This window comes from Motacilla alba, chromosome 6 (genome assembly GCF_015832195.1).
Source record: "Motacilla alba alba isolate MOTALB_02 chromosome 6, Motacilla_alba_V1.0_pri, whole genome shotgun sequence".
NCBI lineage: Eukaryota > Metazoa > Chordata > Aves > Passeriformes > Motacillidae > Motacilla > Motacilla alba.
The window spans coordinates 24,781,811-24,809,103 of NC_052021.1; the positions used below are offsets into that span (position 1 = coordinate 24,781,811).

Below are 27,293 nucleotides of genomic sequence, written 5' to 3' on the forward strand. Positions count from 1 at the left end.
AAATTCTCATTTGAAACCCATGAACTACATAATAAGTGAACCCTAAGTAAAGTGCTGCATGATAAAGTGTCACATTATGTATACACCTGTGTAATTCTGGTTGCTATCACAGCAAGAATGAGTTCTTTCAATGAAAGGTATATCCTTTGGAAGGGCAATTTTGGAATTAGTTGTCTTTGGAGGACTTTTCTCTTTAACCACCTTATTTTTCTCTCTAACCTCTTTTTGCTTGAGAAACGCAACATAGCTTGCAGAAGGAAGGACCATCCCTCTCGACTAATATAATGGTGGATGTCCTTACATAAATACTATCAAGCTTTTAGAATTTGTGATTTGTTGTGATTTTAGTACAATTTGTGATATTTGCCACATTGATGTCTTTAATGTTCTGTGGCTGGAAGTTATTTTTTTCCTTAAGGCCTCAAAAAGTAAGGGCTAAAATATTTCTGCACATTTGGCTTAAATCTAATGCCTGCCACTACATGTCACCTGTTACACTGCAGTTAGTGTTTTCAGCCGTCAAAAATCCTTTGGCTTTGGTTTCTTATCTGTAAGGTTTCTTTATCTCCCAGGAGCCAGTCTCTTCTCTTACCTCTCCCATTGCTGATCTTGGATAATTTTATAACCCCATCTCCCCCACACTCTCTTTGACTGAGTGTCTGAGACTGAAGCAGACTAGATGAACTAGATGAACTAGTAAGAAAGACCAGGAATGCTTTAAGGAAGAGTTTGTTGAATATTTCTCCCAGTTTGTATCAATCCCTGGGGTGGGTGCTCTGTCTGTCTGAAGAGGGCAGGGTGGGAGGATCTCTGTTCTTCTCCTGCAAAAAGGTAACAAATAAGATCAAAACCCATCAAAACAATTAAGTCCAAACCTGGACCTGGACTGTGTTCTGAAACCACTGTGTTTCAAAGGCCAGTGTTGGAAGCTGAACTGCTGTACTGCTGACTCATGTAGTCTGCCTCACCTGGCTTCATCCTGGCTCTCAGGATGCACGTGAACTCAGACACAAATTAATTCGAGCCTGTCAGGAGCAGTCCCAGAGTAATTCTTTGTGACACTTTGTAGGAAACATTGATGAAAGCCAGCCCGCTAATTAATATATTGAACAATGCATCCCTCTGAGGCATGTGGGGATCTCCCATACTGTCATAGCTTGGCAAAGCTAATCAAAAGCCGGGCTGCCAGGCTGAAAGTAGCATCATATTTTGTGCATTCTGGCTAGCAAGGAATAGTCTCCCACTTTTAATTTTTTTTTTTTTTTTTTTTTTTTTTTTTTTTTTTTTTTTTTTTTTTTTGTGGGGAACTTGGGTTAGGTTTTGACCTTTGTTCTACATCATATTAAACTCTCAATTTCTGGGAAAATGGATAAATTCTCAGTATGGGGGAGAATCCCTCTTTTTTTCAGATGACTGAAAGATAAACATTTGGGAATTCTTTTAAAATCACTACTGTTCTGAGATGTTTAGGAATTCCTTTTTCATATACTCTGATTACAAGCATAATTTTCTGGCTATTTCATTCAATGGCAAAACACCTACAGGCATCAGGAGTGAGCATTTTTTCTGGATCCATCCTCCCTTTGCCCCAGACCTCATCCCCGATGGCCCACTTGATTTTGAGAAATGGACCTTTACAGTTCTTGTTTCTTTACAGCCACTGGGGCTGGAAGCATCCTTGCAGTGGAAGAAGTTGCAATCTAATAGAGGATTTATCCTCAGCAAGTACATCAGCACTATCAGGGACCGTTTTTACTTGAAACTAGATACCTCAAAATTCTTCAGAGAGCTTTTCTCAAAAAGAATCAGCAGGACCCAGGTAAATTCAAGTTCATTTTCCTGAAGGGCCCAGGTAAATTCAAGTTCATTTCCCTGAACTGGCTTCAGCTGCTGAACCTTTGGAAATTTGCCTGGCATTAAGCTGAACAAAACCAGTAGTTATATTTAACAGAAGAAGTTGAGCCCATGCTGTGCAAAAAGAACAGTCTTATCATAGCAAAACAGACAAGATGTTTTTGCATTAATTTAAATGTGAACCATTTGTGTTGCTCAATAACATCCATTAAAGATAAGGAGGTCCGTTTTTATGCCTTCTGCTTGTTGTAAATTAACAAACTCTCTTAAAACGACAATTCATCAGCAGTTATATGAGGCAGAATTCATTCTCAGCAAGAGAAGAAAATGAAACTCCCATCCTTTCATTCCCTGGCATTCCCCTGAGTCTCCTCTGTAGAATGAGATGAGTTTAATTTTGCTATTGTAAAGCACTGTGAGCATGAAGCTACATCAGAATGTAAGAGCAGGAAGGAGCATCTTATTAGCTGCATTACAGGATCTTTTAAATAATGTTGATTCAGTAACTTGTGTCTTGCTGATCATATAGAGAACAAGGATGAAAAGCCAGTGAGTGATGCTGTTCCACTTGCATATTTGTAGTGAGTTAATTGGAATAGGACATAGCAGTGGTTATCGTAGCTCTGTAATTATCTTGCAAGATAATTGTTCTCCATTGGGCAGAAGGCAATAAAAATGAGAGGTAGACACATTTCCATGTTTAGTGGAATATCAGAAGTTCTGTAGCTGAGTCTGAGAGAGAAACATACTCACCTGTGTCTGCCAGGAAATACTTAGGAAATAATAAATAATACCTGTAGACTTCAGAGCTGATTTCAGTAGATCTGGGTTTTCTCATATAGGAGAAAATCCTGCTTTTTATTGAAAAAAAATAAAGAAAACCAAGCCAAAAACTCTGTCATGTTTTTGGCCAAAGGGTACAGACAGATTCTTAGGTTTTGCTCAGAGTATTTTTGGTTTTCAGGTTTGGATTGAAAATCTTTGAGTGAAGGAGACATGTTCCATTACAATATTGATTTTAGGGGCAATCTGTAATAGTGACTCCCTAAAGCCATTTCTAGATCTGCAGTAGTTTCTCCAGAATTCTTTTTTTTTCTTTCTACAAATCATTAGATTTGAACAGTGTGCTGGCACTTTGGAATTTGCCTTGAGGATAGAAACCAGCAGAGTATTACTTTTCATTTGGCCTTGTACTTCTCTTTCCTTTTATTGCTCCTCTGTAACAACAGATTAAGAACCCAACAATGAGAAGCTCTTGATTTATCTACATCTTGACCATACACCTTTGCATCTTGACATGACTCCCACTGCAGCATTCTGCCCTGCACATTCTCACTTGATCAGGGCAATGCTATTGGGATGGGGGTGCTTTGGGATGAGGCTGTCGTGAAGAGCTGGGAGTGTGTCTAGTGCTCAGCCCCCTGGGCAGCCTTGTCTCCTTATTGCTTGTTCACCTGCCTACATTAGAGCAAAGGACCCATAAAAGATGTCTGGTTTCTCTGGTCTCTCCAGCTGCAGTATTGCTCTTTCACTGACAGAGACCTGCATGTGACTGTGTCTGTTTTTTTCATCTCCATTCTGCCTGTGAGGATGCTTCTGTCTCGGATGCAAACTTGTCTTGTCATGAGACACTTGGTGATCTGCTGACCTCATGACACTATTGCTTTTACAAATCATAGCCATACAGACTTGCTGTTTCTACAGGCAGAGCCTGCCTTTAGATATCTGTCTGCTGCCAGAATCCTTTTTGTTGCCTGCTTTTTTGTCTTTTCCTCCTGTGGTATTGAGACAAATGAGCATCTCACTCTCAGCAGCTAATTGAGTGTGATTTTTTGGGGGCAAGGAGACACGTTGATGCATTTTTGCTTGCTGGTCCAGAACAGAGTAGTTCATTCTACTCTCTATTTCTTCTCCTTACCTTTGTTCTTCATTCCTTTTATTCCCTATTCCTTTTCTGGCTGATGGCTAAAAGTCAAAGAAGGAAATAAGCCATTTGTTCTCTTCAGGTTAGTGTCTGAAATGCAGAGAAACAACTGTCACAAAAGGTTTGTGAAACAAATCTATTATTTCATATTATTTTTCCCCAAAATGCATGAAATGAACCACAAATTCATTTCCAGAATGTTAGATGTTATCCCAGGGTGATTCTTCACAATATCCTGCAACTGGGAATGTAGAGACTCATTCTTCCTTAATTAATACAATGTGCAATGCTCATAGGCATGTGGGGCTCATCAGCAAATCCTATACATATTGTCTGTGCCAAGTTTCATACTGGCATCCCCTCTTTGGACGATTTAAGCTTTATTTTTATCCATCTACTGCTGCATTCATTTATTAAATGATGCTCTTGCTCTGAAGATTTTTGGAGGTCTTTTATTGTGCCTAGGCCTCTGTTAATAGCTGAATCACTGAGCCTTAGCATTTCAGGCATGTCATATTCACAATTGGAAAACATTTGTACAAATGAGGGCAATTAAACACACAGTACCTGATAATCCTTATTTTGGTGTAAAACATTTCTTGAATGGGTCATGTTTAAGATGCTTCTGCTAGGAAACAAACTTGGAAGAATATTACAAGTCTTACAAATATTTCCTTTGAAGGAAAGGAGTTACCCCAGTGAAATCTTTAGTTACAGGACTGCCAGACTGAGCTGAGGGGTCTTTGAGCATGTACTTTGCTTTTCTAAAGTGATCTGAAACACGGCCGATTCATGTTTCATGAAAAAGCAAAGCAATAATCTATAGCAATTCCCCATGTACATGACTTTGAAAGGAGGGTAGCCAAGCCCTGGGAAAACATTAATTAACTGAGCTTCATAGCATAGTAGGCACTAAACTAATTTTAAGCAAATGCAAAAATCTAAAAATATACTCTTATTCTTGTTTTCTAAAGGGACTTGAAATTTAGAATAACAAAAGTGAAATTGTCCTGCAAAAAAGTGTCCCTTCCAGAAGAAGACATAACAGAATCAAACCCGTGTGTTGGAATGTGCTTAAAACTTGTCCACCATACAACTTGCAGACCTCTAAACCCCAGGAAAATCCCCTCCCTCCTCTCTAGAAATGCCCTCTCCAAAGCAGCACTGTTGGTGTAGGATGCATGTGGGATAGGGAGCTGATGGTGTGTCATGCACTCAGGCTTTGAGAGGCCTTCAGGACAGTAATTTCTTAACTTGATGCGCTAATGCTTCATTACTTCCACCATATCCTGATGCTGATACTGCTGGGGGAAAAAAAAAAAAAAGGCTTCTTATTCCATTAGGATATGGGATAAGCCCTCAGGACTGCCTTTGCATAGCCTGGATCAGCTGTACCCCGATGAGTCAGGAGCAGCACATTCAGCTCCTCAGGCCTGGGGCTGTACCTGGGAGCAACCAGGGCTGGCTTGGCATAGCTGACACTCCCTGCATGAGCCTCAGTCCCCATAAGGACCTATTTCAAGGGCACCATGGGGAAATTAGGATGCCACCTGGAGCACATGCCCTGCCTGTGTTGCTGGTCCTTTCAAACCTTGACCAGGCTGTGAATAAGGATCTTTGGCCTTCTACCCACAACATTTTTCAAATATATTTCATGAGCATGAGGTTATATTTATGGGATTTATGGTAGGAAAAATGGTTTGGGAAAAATGCGACAGGACTTTAAAGGACTAAGACCTTTGAACTGCATGAGAACTAGACACAGCCTTATTTGTGCATAGGTTTTGGTGTTAGCATAAAGGGAAAATAAAAAATATTAAGCAACAGCAGTTTTGCTGTTGCTAAATATACTTTAAAGGTATTCCCTGTTAATTTCTGTGATAAAAAGAGTACCTTCTTTTATGTACTGAGAAGAAGAAGAAATTATTCTCTGTGCAGCAGAGCCTGCTGCCTTGAATGGATTCTCTGGTGGTGGTTGACATGGTTGAGCCTAAATGCCATTTTTCCCCTCAAGGAAAGGATTGCTTTGGACCTATTTCCTCTTCTTGGTCTGGCTTATGCATGAAAGAACTGTGTGTGGCAACTTTGTGGTTCAGGGACCTGTGATTCACTGAGTTTACAGGGAAGGTGCAGGTTTAGACATTTGGTATTAGCAGGGATGAGGTGCAGGGTGGCACATGCATGAATGCACATATGGAAACACATGCAGATGCCATGAACACCTTGTTTTTGAGATACCGTGCAGAAAAGCTCCTTAAAATTCATTTGGACCATTTTAAAAAGGATTGGCTTTGCTGAAAAGAAATTAGCTGAGAATAAACACTTGGCAATTTTTTCCCTTATCTTGCAAGCTAAGTCTCACAACAATTACTTCTGCCGATGTCCAGGACTATAGCATCATGGAAATTAGCACTGGAAAAGATGTAGAAAGCTCCAGGGACCTAGCTAAGACAGTTTCTTACAGTATCTTCCTGCCCAGCTTTTTTCCCAAGCTTCATTTGAAATATGCTGTGCAAGGAGGTTTTGCCCATAACTCTTCAGAGACCTCATCACATCTTAACACATCCAGCAGCGTCTCCCCCGGCTCAGCCACACAGAATGATACTGTATTTATGTGTTTAATAAACACATTCTTTGCCCCAACAGTTCAACATTTGTATAGCTCTTAACTATGGTAGTTTATGGTGGTTGGCCCAGGGTTGCGTGCAGGTTGGGTGTATGGGGGCTGTTAGGTGCCCAGAGGTGATTTTAGACCAATTAATACATGAATCACCTTGACCACCTGAAGCCAACTGCAGTTATTGATACCTAGACAAATGTGTCACAGTATCAAATAGAGGAGAAGCCTGTTGGAAAGGTATGTGTCATTGAGCAAGGGTTCCACGCGGAAAACTCCAGGTCAATTGAGTGGGAATTGAATGAATTAGTTCCTGCTTCCATACATGCACATGGGCATGGCTCTTGTGTTGCTTGGATGAGTCAGAAATATGCACTGCTTGCCTGGTAGGACGCAAAAGTGTTTACTCACTTCTGGAGCAGGATAGAATTAAAATTACATCAGACTAATTGGCAACATCCACTAATTTAACTGCAGTTGCATGCAGCAAGAGGATGAGTTTTTCCTCCTTTACCTATTACTGTACAATAAATGTTCCTTTTTCCTTGATGTTTCTAGCCCTTATTCAGTGCACAACATTCTGCTAGGTAGTATCCATTTGTTTCCTCTGTCTCTTAACACGGACACTGGCAATTGCCTTCAGTCTGACATCTTAACCTGCAGAAATGGGTTTTCAAGTCAGCATATTGGGAGTCTCAGTTTGTTGTAAAAGTTTTGATTTTGTTTTCAAAGCTGGGGAATGCCACTTTGATCAGAAACTAGACACACCTCTGGCAAAAAGATCAGTCCAGCAGGTTCCAGATCAAGTTTGAAAGGCTGACTCCTGTAACCTGAATGTTTGCTTTTATCTTGTTGTAAATCCCAAACAAAAATGTTGCTCACATTCAGTGATACTCCCTCAAACCTCCCAAACTCTTGGGTCCAGGAGACAGAGGAATAGAACATCTCTTACTGTCAATTGATGGTTTAGGGAGCGAGGATCGGCAGTTGGAATTGCTCAGCTGTTTTCATTTAAAATGCTAGAGGAGACATATATCAATCCTTCTTTTCGCATTTAAATGCCTGGTGGGTAATGCAAAATGGGTAGAAAAGAATGCAAAAATTGTTTATTCCATGGAAAGGCATTAGAGTTGGTAGAAGAAGTGAGCTGGGGTGTGCTGTAAGCAGGTAACCTGAAGAGTCTCTGTTTTTCTTTTTTCCTTTCTTTGTATGTGTTGGCATTTTTTTATTTTGAAGTGTACAACATCTTGTAGTTGTAAACTACAAGGAAACACTTCAGGAATAGTTGAAATGCAGAATATTGTGTTTTCTTTGCCCTTATTGGCTGCTCTCCCTCCCAGTCAGAGATGAAATATTTGCAGAGTGGCCTAGTAAATGTGCATCCATGCACAGTGCTCTTCCCTCAGGATAGAGATAAGCATCTTGCCAGGATCATGCCCATCCTTCAAGAGCATACAATTCTTTTCTGAAAAGAAGGGAGGAAGGATATTGTGAAAATCAAGAGCTACCATGAAAACAGAAAGGAAAAGCAGCACCAGAAGATACAAAAAAAGGTAACAATTCTTCCTTTTAATGGAATTCAGAGGTAGTTTGAATTCTTAATTGGAAAATTATCCCGTGCCTGCTGTAATTCTGGCTGCAGGCTCCACATTTTGAAAACTGCTTTTGCAGCAGTTGGGGAAAGTGTCAGCAGGAAAAACTGACCTTTCTTGTCACTACTGCTTGCATGCTCTCAGCATCTTGTCATGCGAGGGGTGATTAATGAATAGGGATGGTGGAGGATGTTGATTTAGCTCAGTTCCTCACAGTGAGGGTGCCTTATTTTACTCCCTATGGCCGTCCAAGACAGCAGCACACATGGGTGCATTTTGTGAACCTTGGTTTAAATTTTGCTGTCTGGAGTTTATATGCACAGATCTCTGTGACCGTTGGTCAGGACCTCAGGCTCCTGAGTGTTGAATACTCTTGTCTTTGTAAGCCTCTGGACAGGGTTGTTAGATAGAGCACCATGAAAGCCTTTCCCAGCCACCACACTCTGTGGGATACACTTGGTTGTATAAGTCAGGGGATGCTGACGTCTCTCCTCAACATGCTTTAGTTGCTTAAATAATATTGGGCAGTGCATCCTCCAAATGTTCTTTAGAGTGTAAGAAAATATAAGGCTGTGAAAGTGTCTCTCCTTGTTTTGTTGCTGCTCCTGTACTGCCAGACCTGTGAGGTTGTTGTAGTGAGTTCTCAAGGCTAGAGAATTACAACAGGATAAAGGAATAGCTTTAGAGTCTGTGTGTGTGTTTTTGCAGCTGTGCTTCAGGATCTTGCTCTTTCCACTGCTAACTTTTTTGCATTCCTCATGTAATGCTCCTTCATTGACAAATGATGAGAGACCATTTACTAAAAATACCTGAAATCAAGAGTCAGAGTAATGCAAAGCAAAGCTCCTTGCCAATGGGAACAGATGTGAGGTGAGGCATGAAGAAACAGCATTGATTGAGGATCTGTTTTGCAATCAGTCATTGGTATAAGAAAGCAACTTGGTTTTGGTGGAGGAAGGAAGGAAGACCAGTGCATCACTTTTCAGCCTTATCTGCCTGCAGATAGAGCAGCCTGTCTTGCTTTTGTGTTGCAGAACATTTTGTGAGCTTTTCAACTTGTAGTGCACTATTTGGTGAACAGAGAAGTACTAGGAGTGTGCTGTGTGCTAGTCCTTTTTTGTCATCATTGTTATTCTGAAAAGAACCATTAGGCTTGTCAAAACTAATTAAGGGAACAAGTAGATGGCACTGGAAAGGAACTTCAAGCTAGAATGACATGTTTCAGGAGATCCCTCTCATTCCCTGGTGCACACTTGAAAGGCATAATGAGTAGATCCACAGAGCTCAGGCATGCAAATGCACAATGGTAATGAGTATTCTGGATTTTGTTAGGATATACTTAGGTTCTTCTAATTGCAGTCCCTTTTAAAATGAATAGTACTGTGGCAGACTGATGTCTCTTATTACCTGGGCTGAACAGTTTTGCCCCATTGCTGCAGGGGGGGATACAGTGGCCCCTCCATCTGGAGGGGAGGGACCCAGAGGATGTCGGGGGCCCAGGTGGAGCCATCTGACGCTGGCAGATGTGTGTCAGGATGCAGAAAATGGCTCTAAGTAGGAGCCTGGTGTCTGGCTTCCAGAAGGATGGATCTGGGAGAATGCATTTAAGGTTGAATTTAAGTAGGAAACTTGTTGGTAAGGGCTGCAGGGAAAGTCCCTAAAGTGTTCCTAACCTTTACCCCCAAGTGCTGGAATTACCACTCTGTTTCATTAAGTTTTGATGAATATATATGATGGTGTGTACATCTGTCTCTATTGGCATGTCATAGACAAGGGTGATGGTTACTGAATGACTGAAATTACAGCAGTTAGTGCTACTCATTTGAAACAGAAATTGGAAACAGGGCAGAAAACCTCTGCTATGGACCAAAAAGATTACGTTCTGTATACACTGGGGACTAATACTGCAGCACCCTGTAATGTTTTTCACTGATGTTTAAAGGAACTTCTGTGTATCCTACTGTCACTTTTAACTGTGTCCATATATTGGGAAGCTTTGATCCCAATAATTGTGTGATCACAGGAACTCAGGCTCATTCTGGCATCCTTACCAATAACAGACAGCCCTTCTTCCTTGTGGGATCACCCTGAAACTGATGGTAGCGATTAAGGAGCAGACTGTTTCTCACTGTGAGAGGAATGATGAAAGCCCTGCCTGTGCTGCTTTGTTTTGTTGTGTTGGTATCTTTTGGCCACAATTCAGAGCATTGTGAATGGACTTGCTATCGATGTGGTGCTCTCGTTAACAAGCAGTGCCAGTTTCAGTTACCTGCACAGTGGGTCATAATGTAGTTATTTTGACATTTGCAGCTCTGCCTGATCTTAGCTGAACTCCAGCACATTTATATGTTTGTCATTGCTTCAGTTGCTGTGTTTTTTGTGGGATTCACAAAAATGTATCAGAGCATCTGTATTTTTAAAATTATTATTATTATTGTTTTTACTGTTTTTGCTGTTGATGCCTCAGGATGAAAAAGGCAAAAGAATGTGATAAAAATGTTTTCAGAACATTAGGGAGTTCTGAATGTTGGCTGGCTCAGAGGGAATCTATTATTTACAATCTACTGTATCAAATTCAACTCCCACTGAATTAGAAACTGATTTTTGTCATTGTCCCTTTTTAATCTAACCCTTTGGTTAAGTCAGAAGAAGCAGCACCATAAATCACGTGGACATCTATGGATTTTTTTTTTTCCCCTGCCAGCCATTGCTAGGACTAAATGTTCATCTCTCAGTGATTCTTATCAGCCAGGACACTAATAATAACATTTCTGTTCTGGGCTTGACTTTCCCTCTTCCAAGAGGAAAAGTATCTTTTTAATGTGCTTTGAAAAATATTTTCAGGGAGTAAATAACAATGCATGGGAAGTTTTGACTTGGGGTGCTTGAGTTCCAGCTAGTGAGATTAAAGAAACTCCTTGTGCCTCTTTTCATAATTGTCAAGGACCATGGATGGCATGGGATTGTGGTGTGAATAATGAATACTTTCTCACCTTTTTAAAATCAGAAATTCACCATATGTGCAACACCGTTTTTCTTCTGAAGATGGGGAAAAGGAGGTAAAGAATAGCAAGATTGCCCAGCAAACCAGGGGCAAATCAGGAAACTTAGTCTTTCATGTCTCTAACCAGCCAAATTAAAGCTCCTTTTAATTTGCTTTCTGAAGGCAAGAGGCTGCTGTGCCCTTGTTTTTCCTTCAGCATTAAAACAGACTCTGATTTTACTGGGTCTTGGGACCAGCTCTCTTTGCTATCACTGGAACAGTCATAGTAGCCTTGATCTTGTAGACAAGGGACAGGCAGGATCACTCTCCTGTGCCTGGGAAGGTTGGTGTAGGGGCCCTGAGCATGGTCTGTGTGGAAATACAAAGGAGATGATTCTTTAAAAGGTGGAGACTTACATACCAGGTGTCCCAAGGTAGGTTTAAACTGGTTTTGTGTTCCTTCACCAGCTCTGTTTGATTGCAGCTTTGCAGCTAACTCTCTCTCTCTCTCCCTCTCTCTCTCTCTCTCTCCCTCTCCCTCTCTCTCTCTCTCCTCCCAGGTCAGTGGCTGGTTTGGATAAAGAACCTGACCTTGTGCACATGGAAGCCCGGACAGCTGATGGACGTGAGTGCCTGCAGCCAGTGCTAAAAACTGGGCTTTGAGCCAAGAATGGAGTGGGAATGAGAATCCACTTTACCCATTTTACCTCCCCATTTACATTTTAATTGGCAGGGGAGATGTGGTCATGGGGTTTGATGTGATTTTCTTATCCTGAGTCTGTGGGGGAAAGTCATGGGCTGCAGAGCTTGTGTCTGTGGAAGGGGTGGACAGAAGCACAGTCTGCTGGGCTAAGAACCCATCTATTCTGTTCCCTGTTGTTTCAGTATCACATAGTTTACATCCATCATAAAGAGCTGGGCTACCAGCACTGTATCATGGAACCTCTGTGCATTTACAGAGGTGCTCAGAACAGCTAGGTGGTACCTGAGAATTTGAGAAATTACCTGCAGTCAGACTTGCCCTCTAGCCAGAATGACCCTATGCCCCTTTGTCTTGTATTGAAAGTATTTTTAGTTTTGCTCATAATGTACGAATAGGTGTTCCATACCAACGCATTACAGGCTTGAAAAGGTGCCTGGATCTGAAGTAGGAAATAGGAAAAAAAATTCTTAACCCCTCACTGAAATGAATCTAGTCACAGTTGCAGTGGAATGGATTCCTATGTAGTCAATCTCCAGCAAAGACATGGTATTAGAAGTAAGTTGATTTACTCTCTCCAGAGTGTTTTAGATATTTCTCACAGGAGCTGCAGCATAGTAATGCATCTGCTCCTTGTGTGGAACTTTACTGTGAGGAAATGGGAGCAATGGGACAAGTGTCGTGTCCCATTTTGGTGCAGGGACAGTATAGAAAGACAATGTAGGATTGAGGAGTTAGAGGATTTCTGGGAGGAAAAAAAAGCCTCATTTTTGTTGGTTGCAAACTTTTCTCTGCTTTACTCAAGTGCTGCGTAGGCCAGATGTGTGAACAAGCTGCTGTCTATCAGGATGGCTTCTCTGAGGTTGTGGATGTTCTAATATCTCTCACTGGCCTCCCACTGCTATTTAGTGATGGCAGCTGAATAAATAACCAGGCAATAACAGCTCAGGGGTGACAGCTGTTTGTTGAATGTGTGGAAAAAGCAAAACAGGCCGACAGGTGGGTGGACAAGGTAGGGAGGCATCTTCAGTGCCTTTGTTGCTGTGTGTACTGTCACAGGTATGACGGGAGAAGTGGTCAAATGCAAATAAAAAATTCCAAGCAAGCAAGCAAAGTGCTGATGGAGTCTGTTTTCAAACTAAGTTTAAACTTGCTCACCCAGCTATTTGAATATTGGATATGTCAAGGATGTAAATGTTTGAAAGATGTATCCCCAGCTTAAAGACAGCTCTCTTCCTTCAGGTCTTGTTTGCTCAGGGGTTTGCTCTTTGTTCTTCTTCTAATATATAAATTCAGCATTTTGAAATTGGCAGCTGATGGTGTTGAGGGTTTCACTGGAAGCCAGGCTTGGCCAGTAGTGTCAGCAGAACAGCCCCACTGCAGCTGCCATCCCAAATCTGCTGGGCTGTGCTGGCCCTGCTGGCCTGCACCAAAGGACTCCTCTCCCAGCACAGCAAAGAGAACAGTGCTGCTCCAGTTAGAGGTTCTAAGGCTTAAAACAACATTAGTTTGTGTAACAAAGCAATGACAGCCTCACAGCTACAGACTTCCCCAGTGTGATATTGTTCAGCTCTGGGTGCTCAGGCATGGGGCACTGAACTTTTCTCCCAGTTAGTTCTGCAACCAAATTGGGCCTTCATGTGCTCAGTGAAATAGCTGAGGCACTTACACCTGCTGGAAAATGGGGCCCTGCAGTTACTTCCTCTTGAATAGAAAGCTTCTGATGAAAGTTTTCCTTGGTATTATGCAGGAGGAAGGAAAGGCTTCTCTAAAGTCTCTTTTAAGGTCAGTCTGGTGGCTCAGTCACTTATTTGATGCATTAACAGACATAGATTTAAGTATTCCCATTGCTTAGTTTAATTCAGATAGAAGATCCCATGCCTTCAATGTCACTGGCTGCTTGAAAAATACATAATTCTCCTAGGCTAGGCATTTTTCTTTCTTCTTTTTCTGTTTGCCTCCATGTTTGTAATGAAAAAAAAAAAAAAGTAGTGAGTAAAAGCAGTGGAGAAGGGAGGGGAAGGAATGGAAGTGCTATTTAGGACTAGACTCCTAAATTTGATGATTTTTAAGTTTTAATTTTTTTTTTCTTTTGGCATTAATGGGGCTCAAGAACCTATCTAATACTAATTCAGACACTGGGGCCTAAAAGAAGCTCTGGAGCTGGGAACAGGTGGTGGGCCATGCTGGAATCTCATTCATCCATGAATGAGTCAGGGCTATCAATAAGCTTATGGATCTGGGAGCTGGCAGTCCTGTTCACCTCTCTGGTGACTGTCCTTCAGCATATCTTGCCACGTGGTTTTGTCTGTCCAGTCATGGCTGTGTCTCTGAAAAACCCATCTGCCCCTGTGCCCAGTCTCCTTAGACACTGCAAGATGCTGATAACTCCAGTGCCTATCTTATCTCAAGCTGTTCCCATCTTTCGTAGCAGATGAAGTTTTTCACATTTTTTCAACATGTTGGCAGAGTCATTGTAGCAGAATAATAATCGAGGCTTGCATTTTTAAATTGTAAAAGCATGTTGGAGCCTTGGGCATTGTGCCTTCTGCCAGAGTGGAATAGGCAGCAGCAAGGACAGGGCTGGATGCAAGGGAACTATTATGGTCACACCGACACAAGCACCCACCAGCATTCCTGGGAAGGATATATTGAACTTTCTGATGTTCAGTGAGTTAATCTTCACCCCACTCACAGATACGCTGCAATAAACAGGATTTGAATTATCGGAAAAAGAGGGGGAGAAAAGCTAAGCAAAAGGATAAAAGGGTAACTAATTCCTGGAGAATCTACATGTCCTTTTCTTTGGGGGAAAAATTATTGAGGCCAGTGAGTTTTTTCTCCCTCTCATGGAAACCTTCATGATGTTATGATTTTAAATCTTGCCTGATACCAGGGCCTGATTTAAGCTGAGCCAGTCTGCCAGTGCAACTTGTCTCTATCAGCTGCCCTTTTCCCTATTAGCCTGCTGGCCAGCCATCCCTGCTTTCAGCTGCCTTAATGCTGCCAGGAAGGAGCAGGACTTGCTGTCCTGTGTCTAAGTCACACTCCCCTGCACACAGATTGGCCCTTTGCAGCCTGCAGCACAACAGCTTTGACTTTTCACTGCCTCCCTTCTGGGACCCACATCATTGGGGAGGGAGCCTCTTGTGCTCCTGCTTCCTGCCAAAGCTGGCATGGCTGGCAGGAAAAGATGAGACATGGTAGCTTGGCTTATTTCACCAGTTTGTCCCTTCCAATTTCAAGAAATTGTTTCCGTTTTGTCACTTCAAAAAGGGTAAAAATACACTACAGAAACTCAAGATGGAAGACTGTGTTAAATAGCAATGAGGAGGTGGTTCAGGCTCCTCAGCTGGAAAATGGCTGTACATCTGTGAAAACCATTCCCTAATCCTAAGTGAGCTGGGAAGGGTTTGTGCGGAGGCATGGGCGCTGGGATTTGAGCTGCAGCAAGCCCTCCAGGCTGGTTGATGTCCATATTGCCACATTCACAGATGAGCTGAGGAAGTGGCTGGGGTTGCTTATAAGCATGAGAAATTTTTCATCTGCCTGGGAAGTAGGAAGCCCGTCTCAACTCCTTTTGCAGTGGAACATTATAAAAATCCCAAAAGTAACAAAAAATCCAACCCGCTAAAAGAACCCTGAAAACCAAAACACCCAAACCCTTTAATTCTGGTGTTGCATAGGACAATATATAAATTGGAAGTAGTGCCCAGGTAGAAACAACCTCCTTTAGGCAATACAACTCCCAGTGAGAGGTAAGCAAGGCTTTGGAGGCATGGCTTAGTCTCATGTCACCTGCCCCTCTGGGTGAATGTCCTTTTGCCTTGTGGCTGCCCAGAAGGGGCGTGCAAAATTTCCTCATTCTGGAGGAGAGGCTGATAATAGCCTGGAAGTTAGGATGGCCTCTTCTCTCTTGATGGAGGCTTTTGTTGAGAGACCCTGTTCTTTCTATGTGAGATGTGCTCTGTGAATGGCACCCTTTTGGAAGCTTGAGCAGGGACTTGAGATTGTTTCTCAGAGTTGCACACAAATGGGAATGGAACTGGGTGCTACTTTACTATCAGGTAAATATTTTTACCTGATTTTTAATGTATTATAAAGGAATTTTAAACAATTTCTTTGGGGAAGCAGGAAAAAAGCAAGACTTAACTTTATCTGGTGTCCTAAAGTAGAGAGGTTTAAAGATATTTTATTTGTGTCTGTGTTTGTTTGTTTTTAATAGGCTTGTATTGTAAAATACATGAAAATAAATAAAACAAGGGACTAAATGGAAAAAGGGTAGTGAGCTACCCCCCTTCTCCACCACCATCTCCTTGTGAATATTAATCAGGTGCCATTCTTTGAGTATATTTGATTGCTGGTGTAACACACTCAAAATGACACATTTCCCAATAGGCAGGAAGCTCGTTGTCATGTCAACACTTGTGATTTATCTGCATTTATTTGTGACAGGTTTTTATTCCTCTTCCCATTCTGTCACTCAGCAGCAGCAAATTATCCCCTTTTTGGAAGGATAAGAATATCCAGGCGACTGTGTGGGAGAATGTACTGGAGGGAATGAGCTTCTAAAAATACAACTCCTGACCTCTCCTCCTTGTTCTGCCTAATTTTAGAGCTACCTCAAAGAGCAAGTCACTGCTGTTGATCTCTTTGGATAGCATGGCAGCACATAAGACCCTCTTGTTTTCTGAGAATTTGCTTTTATCCACTGCAAGGTTGTCTAAGGTTCCACACTGAGGAGCTAAATAGCAGCTCTGGGCCAAGTGTGTGTATATCAGTTGATGAAGAACTTTAATTTATGCCAGCTGAAAGTCTGACCCCTCTGCTGCTGCTGCTGGAATTTTATGCTGGGAGAAAGCACAGCTCTGATACTCTGGTTATTGGCACTGTCTCTGTGTCAGGTATTTTTCACCATACACTTTAATCACTGCCCAGTACTCTGAGCTGGCACCAGCAACATTTTCTGCTGCTTTAGCATCCTCAGTGGGACTAAGATTTCATTACTGCACCAGACCTGTGTGACTGCTCTGACTCAGCCCTTATTAACCTGGAATCCCTGGTGCATCAACCCAGAACCAGGTCTGCAGCCTTTAAACAGGGGCCTTCAGTCACTGGGTGGTTGGGCATGGACCTTCAATAGATTAAAGCTTGGCTGTAGTTTGTGACTCTTTTAGACAAAATATTCTAGAAATTATTAGTCCAATTATTAATGGCTCTGACTTGCATTCTTTTTGCATTTTTAAGAGTGTTGCTTGGACAAGACTATTAAAGAGGAAACTATCAGTCTATGAATCTTGTTTTAGAATTTGGGAAGGCAGTTGGCTGAATCTCAGAGGTTTTCAATTGTGCCCCTCAGAGCTTTCCACTGCTCCACATACTGCTGTAAGTGGAAGGACCCAGACCAAGGACAAGGCAGTTTTTTTTGTGATGGAGAATCCTGTAAGCAGCTTTGCTGGGCTAGTGATTGTCTTTTTAAACTTCTCTTTTATCATTTTGAGCTCAGTTTGACAAGGTCCATGTCAGAAAGTTCTGTTGTGAACTAAAGTCACTGCACCAGGCTCACCCCAGCCCTTACAAATTTGCTGTTTACTTCACTGATGTTCTGTCCTCACCCTTTGTAGAAAAGCAAAGAAGCATTTGAATCTAGGAGGCCTGTAAAAGTGCCAGAGTGCAAAAGATATGACCCTTTTATCACTCCAGCTGTCATCTTAGTAGTATTTTTATTTTCCTTCTTAATTTGCAGTTTTCAGAAGAGCAGTTGAAAAGCAGAGATGGCATATTTAGATTACACTCATCCAGAAACACAGTGCAGTCATTGTTCTCTTTTGTGAGGCCTTTTCTTAGACTGAGTGAAATAATGCTTAATCCCCTATAACCTCTCTCAACTTACTAGAGCACGTCTATTCTTGTTCTAACTTTCTGTATATCTGCCTTTTCCTTCTGTTGTTTTCATGTTCTTCTCCCAGTCCTGTTCCTCCTCTCAAGCAATGTCAAGGCCTGACAGGATCCCATTAGTGTGATGGTCTTTTGTTCTTCTCTCCAGACAGAAGCATTTGATGCTCCTTGCAGTGCACATTGCTGCTGTTAGGAATCTTCAGCTACTCATGCTATTTCATGGCTGTGGCATTTTCATTCTGAGCCTATGTTTGCTATAAAGACCTAATTTTGGGAGATGCTTGTGATTTTCACAAGAAAAATAATTAAATTTTATAGTGTTGATTTAGGCTTTTTTTTTTTTGTTTTTGTGTTTTACTACCACAATAAAAAACAGTCAACAAGGCTAGGGGGTTTCAGAGGAAAGACTAATGATTTCCAGAAGGGTACAGGAATTGGTGAATTCTACCTGGGTGGCCTCTGCTCTATTTGGTCTCATCAGCAGCTTTCTGATGCATTTGTGGTTGGTACCCTCTATTTATGGGGGGTTTTGAACTTCAGCCTCCTAAGGGATGTCTGCACAACAGGGAAGGGAATGGCCAATGTCGAAGTGTGGTGAACTCCTAACTTCAGAGCGCAGTTACAGTGTCAAAGGCTGGAGGCAGATCCTGAAATAACATCTCCTTAGTTGGAGACAAGACCTTCTTTGGAGCTGCTGATAGACAAGTGGCTCCTACCTGGGCATTTCTGATGTGTCCCTATGCTCCCATTGCAGACACCCACTATTTGACCTGTCGGATCCAGGAGTGCTCCGAGACCAAGAGGAGCGGGCCCTTCTCGCGCTCCATCGATGTCAGCTCCCTCGTTGTTCAGGATGAATACATCTTCATCCAGGTATGTTGGCTTCATACAAATGGGACTTGAATTCTGCCTGCACAAGGTATTTTTTCTTAGGGTATATTCTTGGGATATTCTTAGGATAAGCATATAGGACAACAGTTCTTAAGAGCTGGGAGTCCATCCCGCTGGCTCTGCAGTCTGGGATACAGCACTTGATCTCTCTGATCATCACTTGTCTTGAATAATATTTTTTAAAGTTTGTTCATTAAGGGTCCATGGATTTCACAACTTGCTATTTGTGTGGCTAATTGTAAAATACAAAAGAGATAGAAATGCATTGAGGAGAACAGAGAAGAACAAAGAAAAGGTGTGAATGATTATTTTAGCAATTGGAAAGGTTTATGCTGATTTGACAGTCAAGTAATGCTAATAGAGTGAACCAAAATTTGTAGTAGGAGGTAAAATAGCAGAAAAATTGAGGAAAGTTGTTACAGGGCAACTTCAAAGTGAAAGATGTCTGTAAATTTGTCAGTTGGTGATGATTCTAGAGATAAGGAGAAAGTGTCAGAAATCGAATGAGAAACTATGTGGTTTTGAGATTTTTTGAGAATACATGGGCTGGATGGAACAGGGCCATCTCTCTAAATTTTGAGTCTGTGGAAGCCTGAGAATGAATACTACTGTCTGGAAGAACACTTCCTGGAGATGTACCATTTGGTTGAAAACTGAGGGCCAGGCTGCAGTGATTCCAGATTGTAGGAAGCTCAGGAGACTCAGAAATTACAGACATGGTGATGTTAACTGCTTGTCTCCAATGCTGAAGCAGGGGGAACAAAATGAGATGAAGACTGGATTCAGGTGGTACAAAAAAGACACATGCTTTCCTTTTTGAATAAGACTGCATTATATTGAGCTCCTATTTTATTTCCTTGAGTGAGCATTTTTCTTCACTGTATCCAAGTTATGAGAAAGATTTGCTGTGTTTATTGTCAGACTTTCTTATCAAAGGGAAGACTGATAAGTCTGTGCTGGGATTAGGTAAAAGACTGGATTTCTGTGGCCTGGGAAGACTGCAGGATGAAAACTGCCTGCATTTGAGCAACATTGGCAGACTTCTTCTGAAAGTAGGGGAGTGTGCTGCTCTGGAGATGACCTACTGCAATGGGAGCCACAGCTCCCCTCAATCCCCCATGAAACCCAGTCTGCTACTGCTTCCTTTGGCCTCAGTGGGGATCCACTGCTAGAAAACACTGTGAATTCAGATTTTGCAACTTAATAAGTCATGATTTTACAAAAAGCAATGGCTTTCCCATTGATAAATGCTCTGCTCTCCAAGGAGTATTTTAGAGAGACTCTTAGTGTAGTGGTTTATGTCTGTGGCTAAGGATGTTGTGGAACATCCAATTCTTTAAGCATGAGGCCTTACAGATGTTTTTCACTCCACAGCTCTCATCTGTGTTAAAACAAGGCCACTCTGTTTAGAAACTTGATCTCACAGTGAGGACATGGGCCTGGTGTGTGTGTTCCTCTGCCTCAAGTCAGCAGTGAGCAGTTCAGGCTATTAGCTTCTAAAAACTTCAAGTTAAAAAAAGTGTGTGTGTGTGTGTGTACAAACACATGCATGTATGTATATGTTATACTCAAGTGTCTTGACTATTCTTAGCAAGGTTTTATTATAGCTTAATGGGTGTTTGAATTGAAAATCACATCCCCACACTTTAAAAAGCTGTTAAATATACACACAGAACATTGCTGCTGCTTTGGGCAGGAGACTCTCCATTCCCAAGCTGTCTATCCCTTTCCCAGTGTTTGTTATCACACTGGCAGGGTTTCTGCCTGTCCAGCAGCCTGCTGTAAGTGGCTGCAGATGCTGGACAGGGATTGAGCCCATGCAGAGCTCGAGTGACACGCAGGCACTGCGGATTCCCAGCGCACTCTGAGCTGAAGGTGTGTTAAATCCAGGATATGGTCAATGGGCTATGCAGAGTGTTTGCTTGGTACATATGTAGGAGTTCTGGTATGTCCTGGATGTATTAGTCTCACAAACCATGTGGTATTGCTGCCTATTATGGGATGTGTCAGATTGATTGCTTGCAATGTCTCACGCGTGTTGTTCAGTCTGGGTAATCTTGGACAGAAGTGTAGGAGCCAGGTCTTTAGAATTAGAAATACTAGACAGAGATGAATAAATAAATATCAAATTAAACATTAAGAACTTGGTGAGGCATAATAGCTGCATAAAGCATTGGTGCATGAGTTCTGATATGTCTGTTCTGGAACAAATCAGAATTAATGTCTTGGAGTGGAGAGAGGAACGTGGTTTTATTAACTTTTGTCATTAAACCATTAGATTTTTATTCTGAATCTGTAGACCGTGTTCCTCTAAAGTTAGAGAGATCAAAACCTTCAGGGGCATTTTATGTCTTATTTCACCTATTTCAACATGAGTTCGGTCTGTCTTTCAGTATGCCTTTCTCATTAATATTGGAAGGAACCTAAGAAGAGCTCAATGAAAACCCCAAAATTTTTGACAGGCTAAAATTAGGGAAGATGAATTCCAGCTATTGATATCAATGTCTTAGGTTATCTGCAGAGAGTTATTTACTAGTGAATATCCATTCTAACCTAGTTGATAACCAGGCCTGCACTGTAAGATTCTTGGGGAGCATTAACTTTTTTAACTGCACTCAAAGCAAACGTGATACTATGATCTATAATGGGTAGGGGAAAGAAGAACACAGAAGATATTATGATGCCATTAAAAATCAAAAATTTCTGTTGTGCAGCACTTCTGAAAGGATCTTTCAGAATTACAGTACAAAGAAAGAAAATGAGAATGATCTTACGCTTGAAAATTTTATCTGTTGAAGAGAGTTTGAAAAGACTGGCACTTGTTGCCAGGCAAAAGAGATAAATAACAGCCCATGAGGAAAGATGTGAAAGGTAATGTGGAGGGAAGAAAGAAATAGCTGCTAAGAGAGAATAGGAAGAATTATTATGAATAAAACAGTAGGTGATCACTCTGAATTTATTGATTGACTTTCTGTTTGATTGATCAATAGTTATTTAAGGATGACTATTATGTCACTAGGATTGGATTGGATGATTCTGCATAAATTGATACACTAAGAGAAAATCTTACGCTCTCTTGCATGTATAAGTTTTCACTGAGTTCACAGTATTGCTCTGGTGTAACCAGGAGCCAATATCATAATCTTCTTTCATGATCAATACTTAAAATTAATACAACTTTCAAACCAAGACATTTATTAGTGACAAAACCTTGGAATATGTCTGGACTTATGTACTGTAGCAGAAGGAGCTAATTTGATGATTAACTCTGCCATTTAATGTCCGTGTCTGTGGTGTTCAATAGCTATGCTCCAGTGAGTGCTTGTTAATGAAACAATATCACTTTCCAAACTTAGGTGCAAACATAACCTACAAACATGCCTAAAAAATGTGATTTCCTGACAATTACCCAAACTGCTATGGTATTCTCATCTTCAGAGCCTACATTATAAGACATGGGGATCAGGGATAGTCATCTGGGATGAGTCTAGAGTACTGATACTTCGGAGGATTTGTATGTTAAAAAATAAATTACAGAGGGAATTCTGCAAAAGGTATTTTTCAAGCAAGTCATGTATCAGGGTTTCTAATGGAATTGCTCAGGTAGCTGAAAAGTGTTGAAAATTAAATAGGCTTTAATTAAAATGGTGATTATTTTTCAGGAAATTCTATTTTGAGTGAGACAGCATTGTTTGGAGAGAACCTTTTTATTTTCCTACAAGTAAACAAATAATATCAGTGCTACTTGGTTCTATAAAGAGAGGATCAGGAATGATCTGTGTGTTTCCTTGTCAACAGATCAAACATTTCCACTGAAAATGAGGGAAAGCATGAGCAAATGTCACCGATATTTCAGGCAGAGTGGAGAATCTGGGCCACAGAAGTCCCAGTACAGTGTTGCTTATTTGAGGGGGTCTGAGGAATCCTGAGGAGCATAAATAGGGCAGTGCATTCCCTGGGAACCAGCTTTGCTCTGGGGCAGTGCTTTTTGCAGAGAGCAGCATTCCTGTGGGCAGACCCATAGCTGCCATAGAGAGCTAAGTACTCTAAGTTGAAGAAGCTGTTCCTGGCTGCCCAAAAGTTGTGTGTAAGCATCTCAGGTGCAGTGGCTCAGTAGTTCTTCTGGGTGGCTGGACTCCTTGGATGAGCCTGGCTGCTAGTGGGGAGGGATGGCAATTCCAGTGCTGACCCGTGTGAGGACTGTGTCTTCACACAGAAACCTGCGTATCAGGAGATGGACAGAAACAGTAATGGAACTCTTCAGAATGCGTGACATGACAACTGCTGGCACTACTACTGTTACAGTGCTGGTGACCTAAGGATGTCAGTGGGACAAAATTTACAGGGAGACAATATTTTTTGTGAACTGGAACTGATAGAGTTAGAAAAGGACAGATAAGATTTTGGGCATATTCACAAGATCCTAGGGGACATGACAAAGGATTTGGTTTCTCAAAATTGTTTTTTCTCCTTTTTCCCCCACCTAGGGGGGAAAAAATCTAGGTCTCATAAATATGGAGATCTAGGTCTCATAAATATGTTTCCATCCCCCTATTGATCTTGTTGTGTTGTGTAAACCCTTCTGCTTGTGGCTTTTCCCCCAGAGATCATACCAGTCTAGTCTGGCATGCAGTTATCGCTGTCCCTGTTCCTCTCTTACGCTTCTGTCTCTGTCAGCACTTGGAGACCCTCACAGTTACTTTGGCCTTTTTGATTTGAGCTGGCTGTAAGTGCAGAGGTATGTGGATGGGTGATCAATACCTGTCTTGGTTGTTTTTTATGTCTTTATTTTTCTCCAGGATGCTGCAGACTCTGCTATCCCAGTGGAGAGGAGCTGAAGTTAATCTGAGTTGTAGCTGAGACATTCAGCACTTTGCATAGCAGTGACAACACCACTGGGTATAGAAGACTCCTCAGACTTAGCAGCTGATACCTGGTTTGGGTTTGGGGGTGATACAGGCCAAACGAATGCCTTTGGAGATGAACCTTCTCAGATCTCTCTTTCACTGGTGGTCTCATAAGGACAAGGAATGATCCCTGCAAAGTTTAATAGAAAAGGATTGGTGTTTTGCTTCAGGTCCTGGCCCATTTCCACTTTAAAAGGGAAGTGCTTTGCACCACTAATCAGAGAGGCATGCTGAAGGGCACTGCCTTATCACTTTCCAAGGCCTTTAAAGACTGGAAGCATGGTTACCACTTCCCCTTTCCATCTCATGTCAAAATTTATCAAGGTGTTTAGCCGCAGGCTGAAACTCAAGTGTCTTGTCTCTCATTGGCCCCTTCTTCTACTTCTCCTTCTGGGAAGCTTTCTTGTCTTCTTTCTTTGCCATTTCATTTGTGATTCAGTCTCCTGGGAACCCTGGGAACGGCACATCTTTCTCTTCAGGTTGTCCTGGGACATATGATGATCCCATGTTCAAAAAGCCAAGTTGCTCTCTTGGAGGCCCTTTGTTTTGAGGTTGATGTGATGAAGGAAGAAAAGAGTGTGAGGGCAGCTGGGAAGAGGGATAGGATCTTGGCTGTGGTTTATGATCCTCCTGAATGTGATGGAGTCTGTGGGGTAGCCGTTTAGGAGCAAGGGATGTGGTTCCTCACATCCTGCACATGCAGCAGTGTAGAAGCAGCTGCAGTTCTTGTAGGAATTGTGGGAGTTACATGTGGAAAGTGAAAAGTTCAAGTGAAAATGCTCTTTTGTGATACTGATCTTTTATCTGGCTCTTCTTCACGTTCTGAAGTAAGTTTGAACTTGGAAGACTTTTGCCTAATTCAGGGAGTTGCACAGCAGGGCAGCCTCTCAGCCTGCTCACTGGCAGGAGTGAAAAGGAGCAAATCCAGAATTTCTCCAGAGGTTGTTGTGTGGTGCAGCTGAGTGGGAGTCTTACAGTGCACATCTGAATAACTCCTCTGGCTCAGAGGAACAAACGCTTCTGCCAAAATCTGTTGAACCATTTCAGTCTTCTTTTGCATCAGAAAAGTTTCCTTAAAACATATGCAGATGTCAGTATTCACCCACAATCACTGATAACCTCTTAATAAACCTGTGGATAATATTTCCTTTTTTGGGTGCCTGGTGTCTCATCAGAGTGTGTCCAAAAATTTCAGCTGAAGTAATTTGATGCAAAAAATGGCATTTATATACTTTCTTTTTATTTGAATCAAATTCTGGTTTTATCTAGGTGGAAATATTTATAATAACCTCTTTTTTTCCCCCAGCCTCAGTAGAAATAAAAATACTTATTATTTATAATATTAGAATTCAGGTGGGGGGACATTTCTCTTTGAGGTGCTACAGAGGGGGAAAAAGCTTCCTGATTCTAGAAGCTACATATATCTAAGCCCAGTGTGGAGAAATAGTTTAATATTATTACTGGTTGTAACTATGCTTGTTTAGGAGCACTTGAAAGTGCTTGTGTTCAGTAGGACATGAGTTTCATGTTTATTGAGTATTTAAGAATAGGCTAAATGGGCATATTTGCTGAATTGAAGTCATTTATCAGGTGAATAGACTTCAACCAGCAACCACAGCTGAGTTGATGCTAATTTACAGGGATTTCTGACCTCAGTTATCTAGCTATCTAATAAAAAACTTTAAAAAGTGGCAAATTTCCCCAGGAATGAAGAAAGTGTTTTTTGGTTTTTTTTTGGTTTGGGTTTTTTGTTGTTGTTTTTGGGGTTTTTTTTGGTTTTGTTTTTTTAAATTAATGTGAGACTTCTCAGCAATGAAACAGGATAGAGGGGAGAAATTAAATGTTCATTTCCCAGTATAGAACCATCTCTTTATTTTCATAGAAACTAAATACACCATGTTCAAATATAAATTTCTTTCCTCCATTTTTTTCCTCTATTAACTAGGAGCCAAAGGTCTTAACAGAAATCAATCCATGCAATTTATTTTTAACTTCACCCTGCTTAGCTGCGATTGATTTTTATCTTTGCGATCGATGGTAGAGAAAACGGTTTGGCGGGACAATGGAGCACTCTCCAGCTTGTAGGGGCTGGTCTTTGAGTCTTTTATTGAAAGAATCATTAAAAGCTTATTATGAAACTAATAGGATGAAGACGTTTAAATGATGAACACGATTACACCTGTTTTACTGGTGAATAATGCCTGCTAGAGCTGATCTCCTCTCACTCCTATTTAAAATGCTGGACAGCATACCAGTGGGGGAAATTAATCCATACAGATGAAAGAAAGTGCATCCCACGTGCTAGTTAAAAGCTCTTCCTAAAGGAAGATGGGCAGTAAGTAGTTAGCTACTTTCCTATTCACTGCTGGGTGCTTTTCATCCATTTCTAGCGCAGTTTCATCTTTTCTGTGCCAAATATCACATTTGGAACTTGAGCCTAAACATCTCTTGATAAAAAAAAAAATTATTAACATTTTCCTTTATTTATTTATTTATTTATTGATTTTCCTTCTAGGGCTTTTTGTGATGTGCTTTCTTTTATCACTCTCTCCCCTCCCATCATGCTGTCTGATTGATCAGCTGAAGATGTAGAGTATTGCCTTGGCAAACTCATATGTTTCCTCTGAAATCAAAAGGAGTTTTAATGTGTACAATTATGCTCTTCTCATAAGTTGATTTCTGTGTGGGTGATATGCACCTGCAGCTCTGACGTGGCTTGTGTTTTGGTGTAACTGCACATTTTCTGCAGGAGTTGCTTTTAAAACAACTTTTACTCGAGATTACTCTGTCCTTTAGCTGTGTCATCTTTGCTCTGAGGGGAGAGGGAGCTGAACAGGGACTGGTCCAGTAGAATAAATGCTGCTTTGTCACAGCAAATTTTCTCTGATAGGTTTGATGCTCTAAAGAGTGTCATGTTTTCTAAGCCTGCTGAATTTTCCAGGCAGCTTGAGGGTGCTTCATGCACAGAAATTCCACATCAAACTCAGGTAATTGCATATTGTTCAATGACTGTGCAGGAGGCATGATGTTAATGAAAACCACAGGGAGATAATTCAGACTGGATGATACCTGTCATGATGGGATTTATGCTGGGGCAGTGGAGAACCTCACTGCACAGAAATATCTGGAAGATTGCTTTTCCTGGTCATGGTGGGTAATCAAGAAGGAAGAACATTACACTAGGTTCATGTTCTTCCTCATCTTCTGAACCTCTTGTGACTGGAATTGTGGTTGGGAGAGGAGGAACAACTTTTCAATCCTCATATTCACAAACCTGTGCAAGGCCTAGGCAGGGCTGTCTCTGAAGAACCCTGAAATCCCTTGGTAAGGGTGTCAGTGGAGCAGCCTGCCTGCTGAACTTGCCATGACTCTTCTGTGCTTTAATCCACAATTTGGTTTGGGGGGTTTTATGCTCAAAAATAAGGGGAAAGGGAACCTAAAGTTAAAGCAATGCTGAGGGATGCCAGGGCTCCCTATGGTAGTGGAGAATAGAGATCCAGGATGCTGCTACAACACTGATAGAGTGTTTCTGAACTCTTAACTCCTACCAGCTCATTTGATGTTACTGGAAAGAAGGGGAACTCTACAAGCAGAGGAATCACCTTAGAAAACAATTGAGAGGTTTATTGAAAATAACATCAACTATATACTATTAGGAACTTACTATCAACAGGAAGTGTAAAATTTGGTTCTGTGAGCTTTTTACTCACTTTTCTGCAAATTCTTTGGGCAGCAGGAGGCAGATGGGGTCCTTCCTAGCCCAGGGGCCTTTCTGAGATTTAGTAATTTCATGTTTGTTCCATCAGTATCTACCTTACATTGGGAATTATGAGTCCCAGCATAAGCCAGCCAGGAAGATAATAAAGAAGCCTCATACATAGTGATCTAAAATTCCTCACATCATCTAGGGCTTCTTTACAGTCTGAG

At 41.4% G+C, this 27,293-nt stretch overlaps 1 protein-coding gene across 1 annotated transcript in view; it reads left to right on the forward strand.

The window, feature by feature from the left end:
* The window catches only part of SORCS3 (sortilin related VPS10 domain containing receptor 3), a 268,231-nt gene that overhangs the window by 176,176 nt on the left and 64,762 nt on the right, over positions 1-27,293 (forward strand). Inside the window, exons 6-7 of the mRNA XM_038140273.1 lie at positions 11,531-11,595; positions 18,323-18,441. Coding sequence (XP_037996201.1) covers positions 11,531-11,595; positions 18,323-18,441 — 184 coding nt within the window. The remainder of the gene's footprint in view (positions 1-11,530; positions 11,596-18,322; positions 18,442-27,293) is intronic.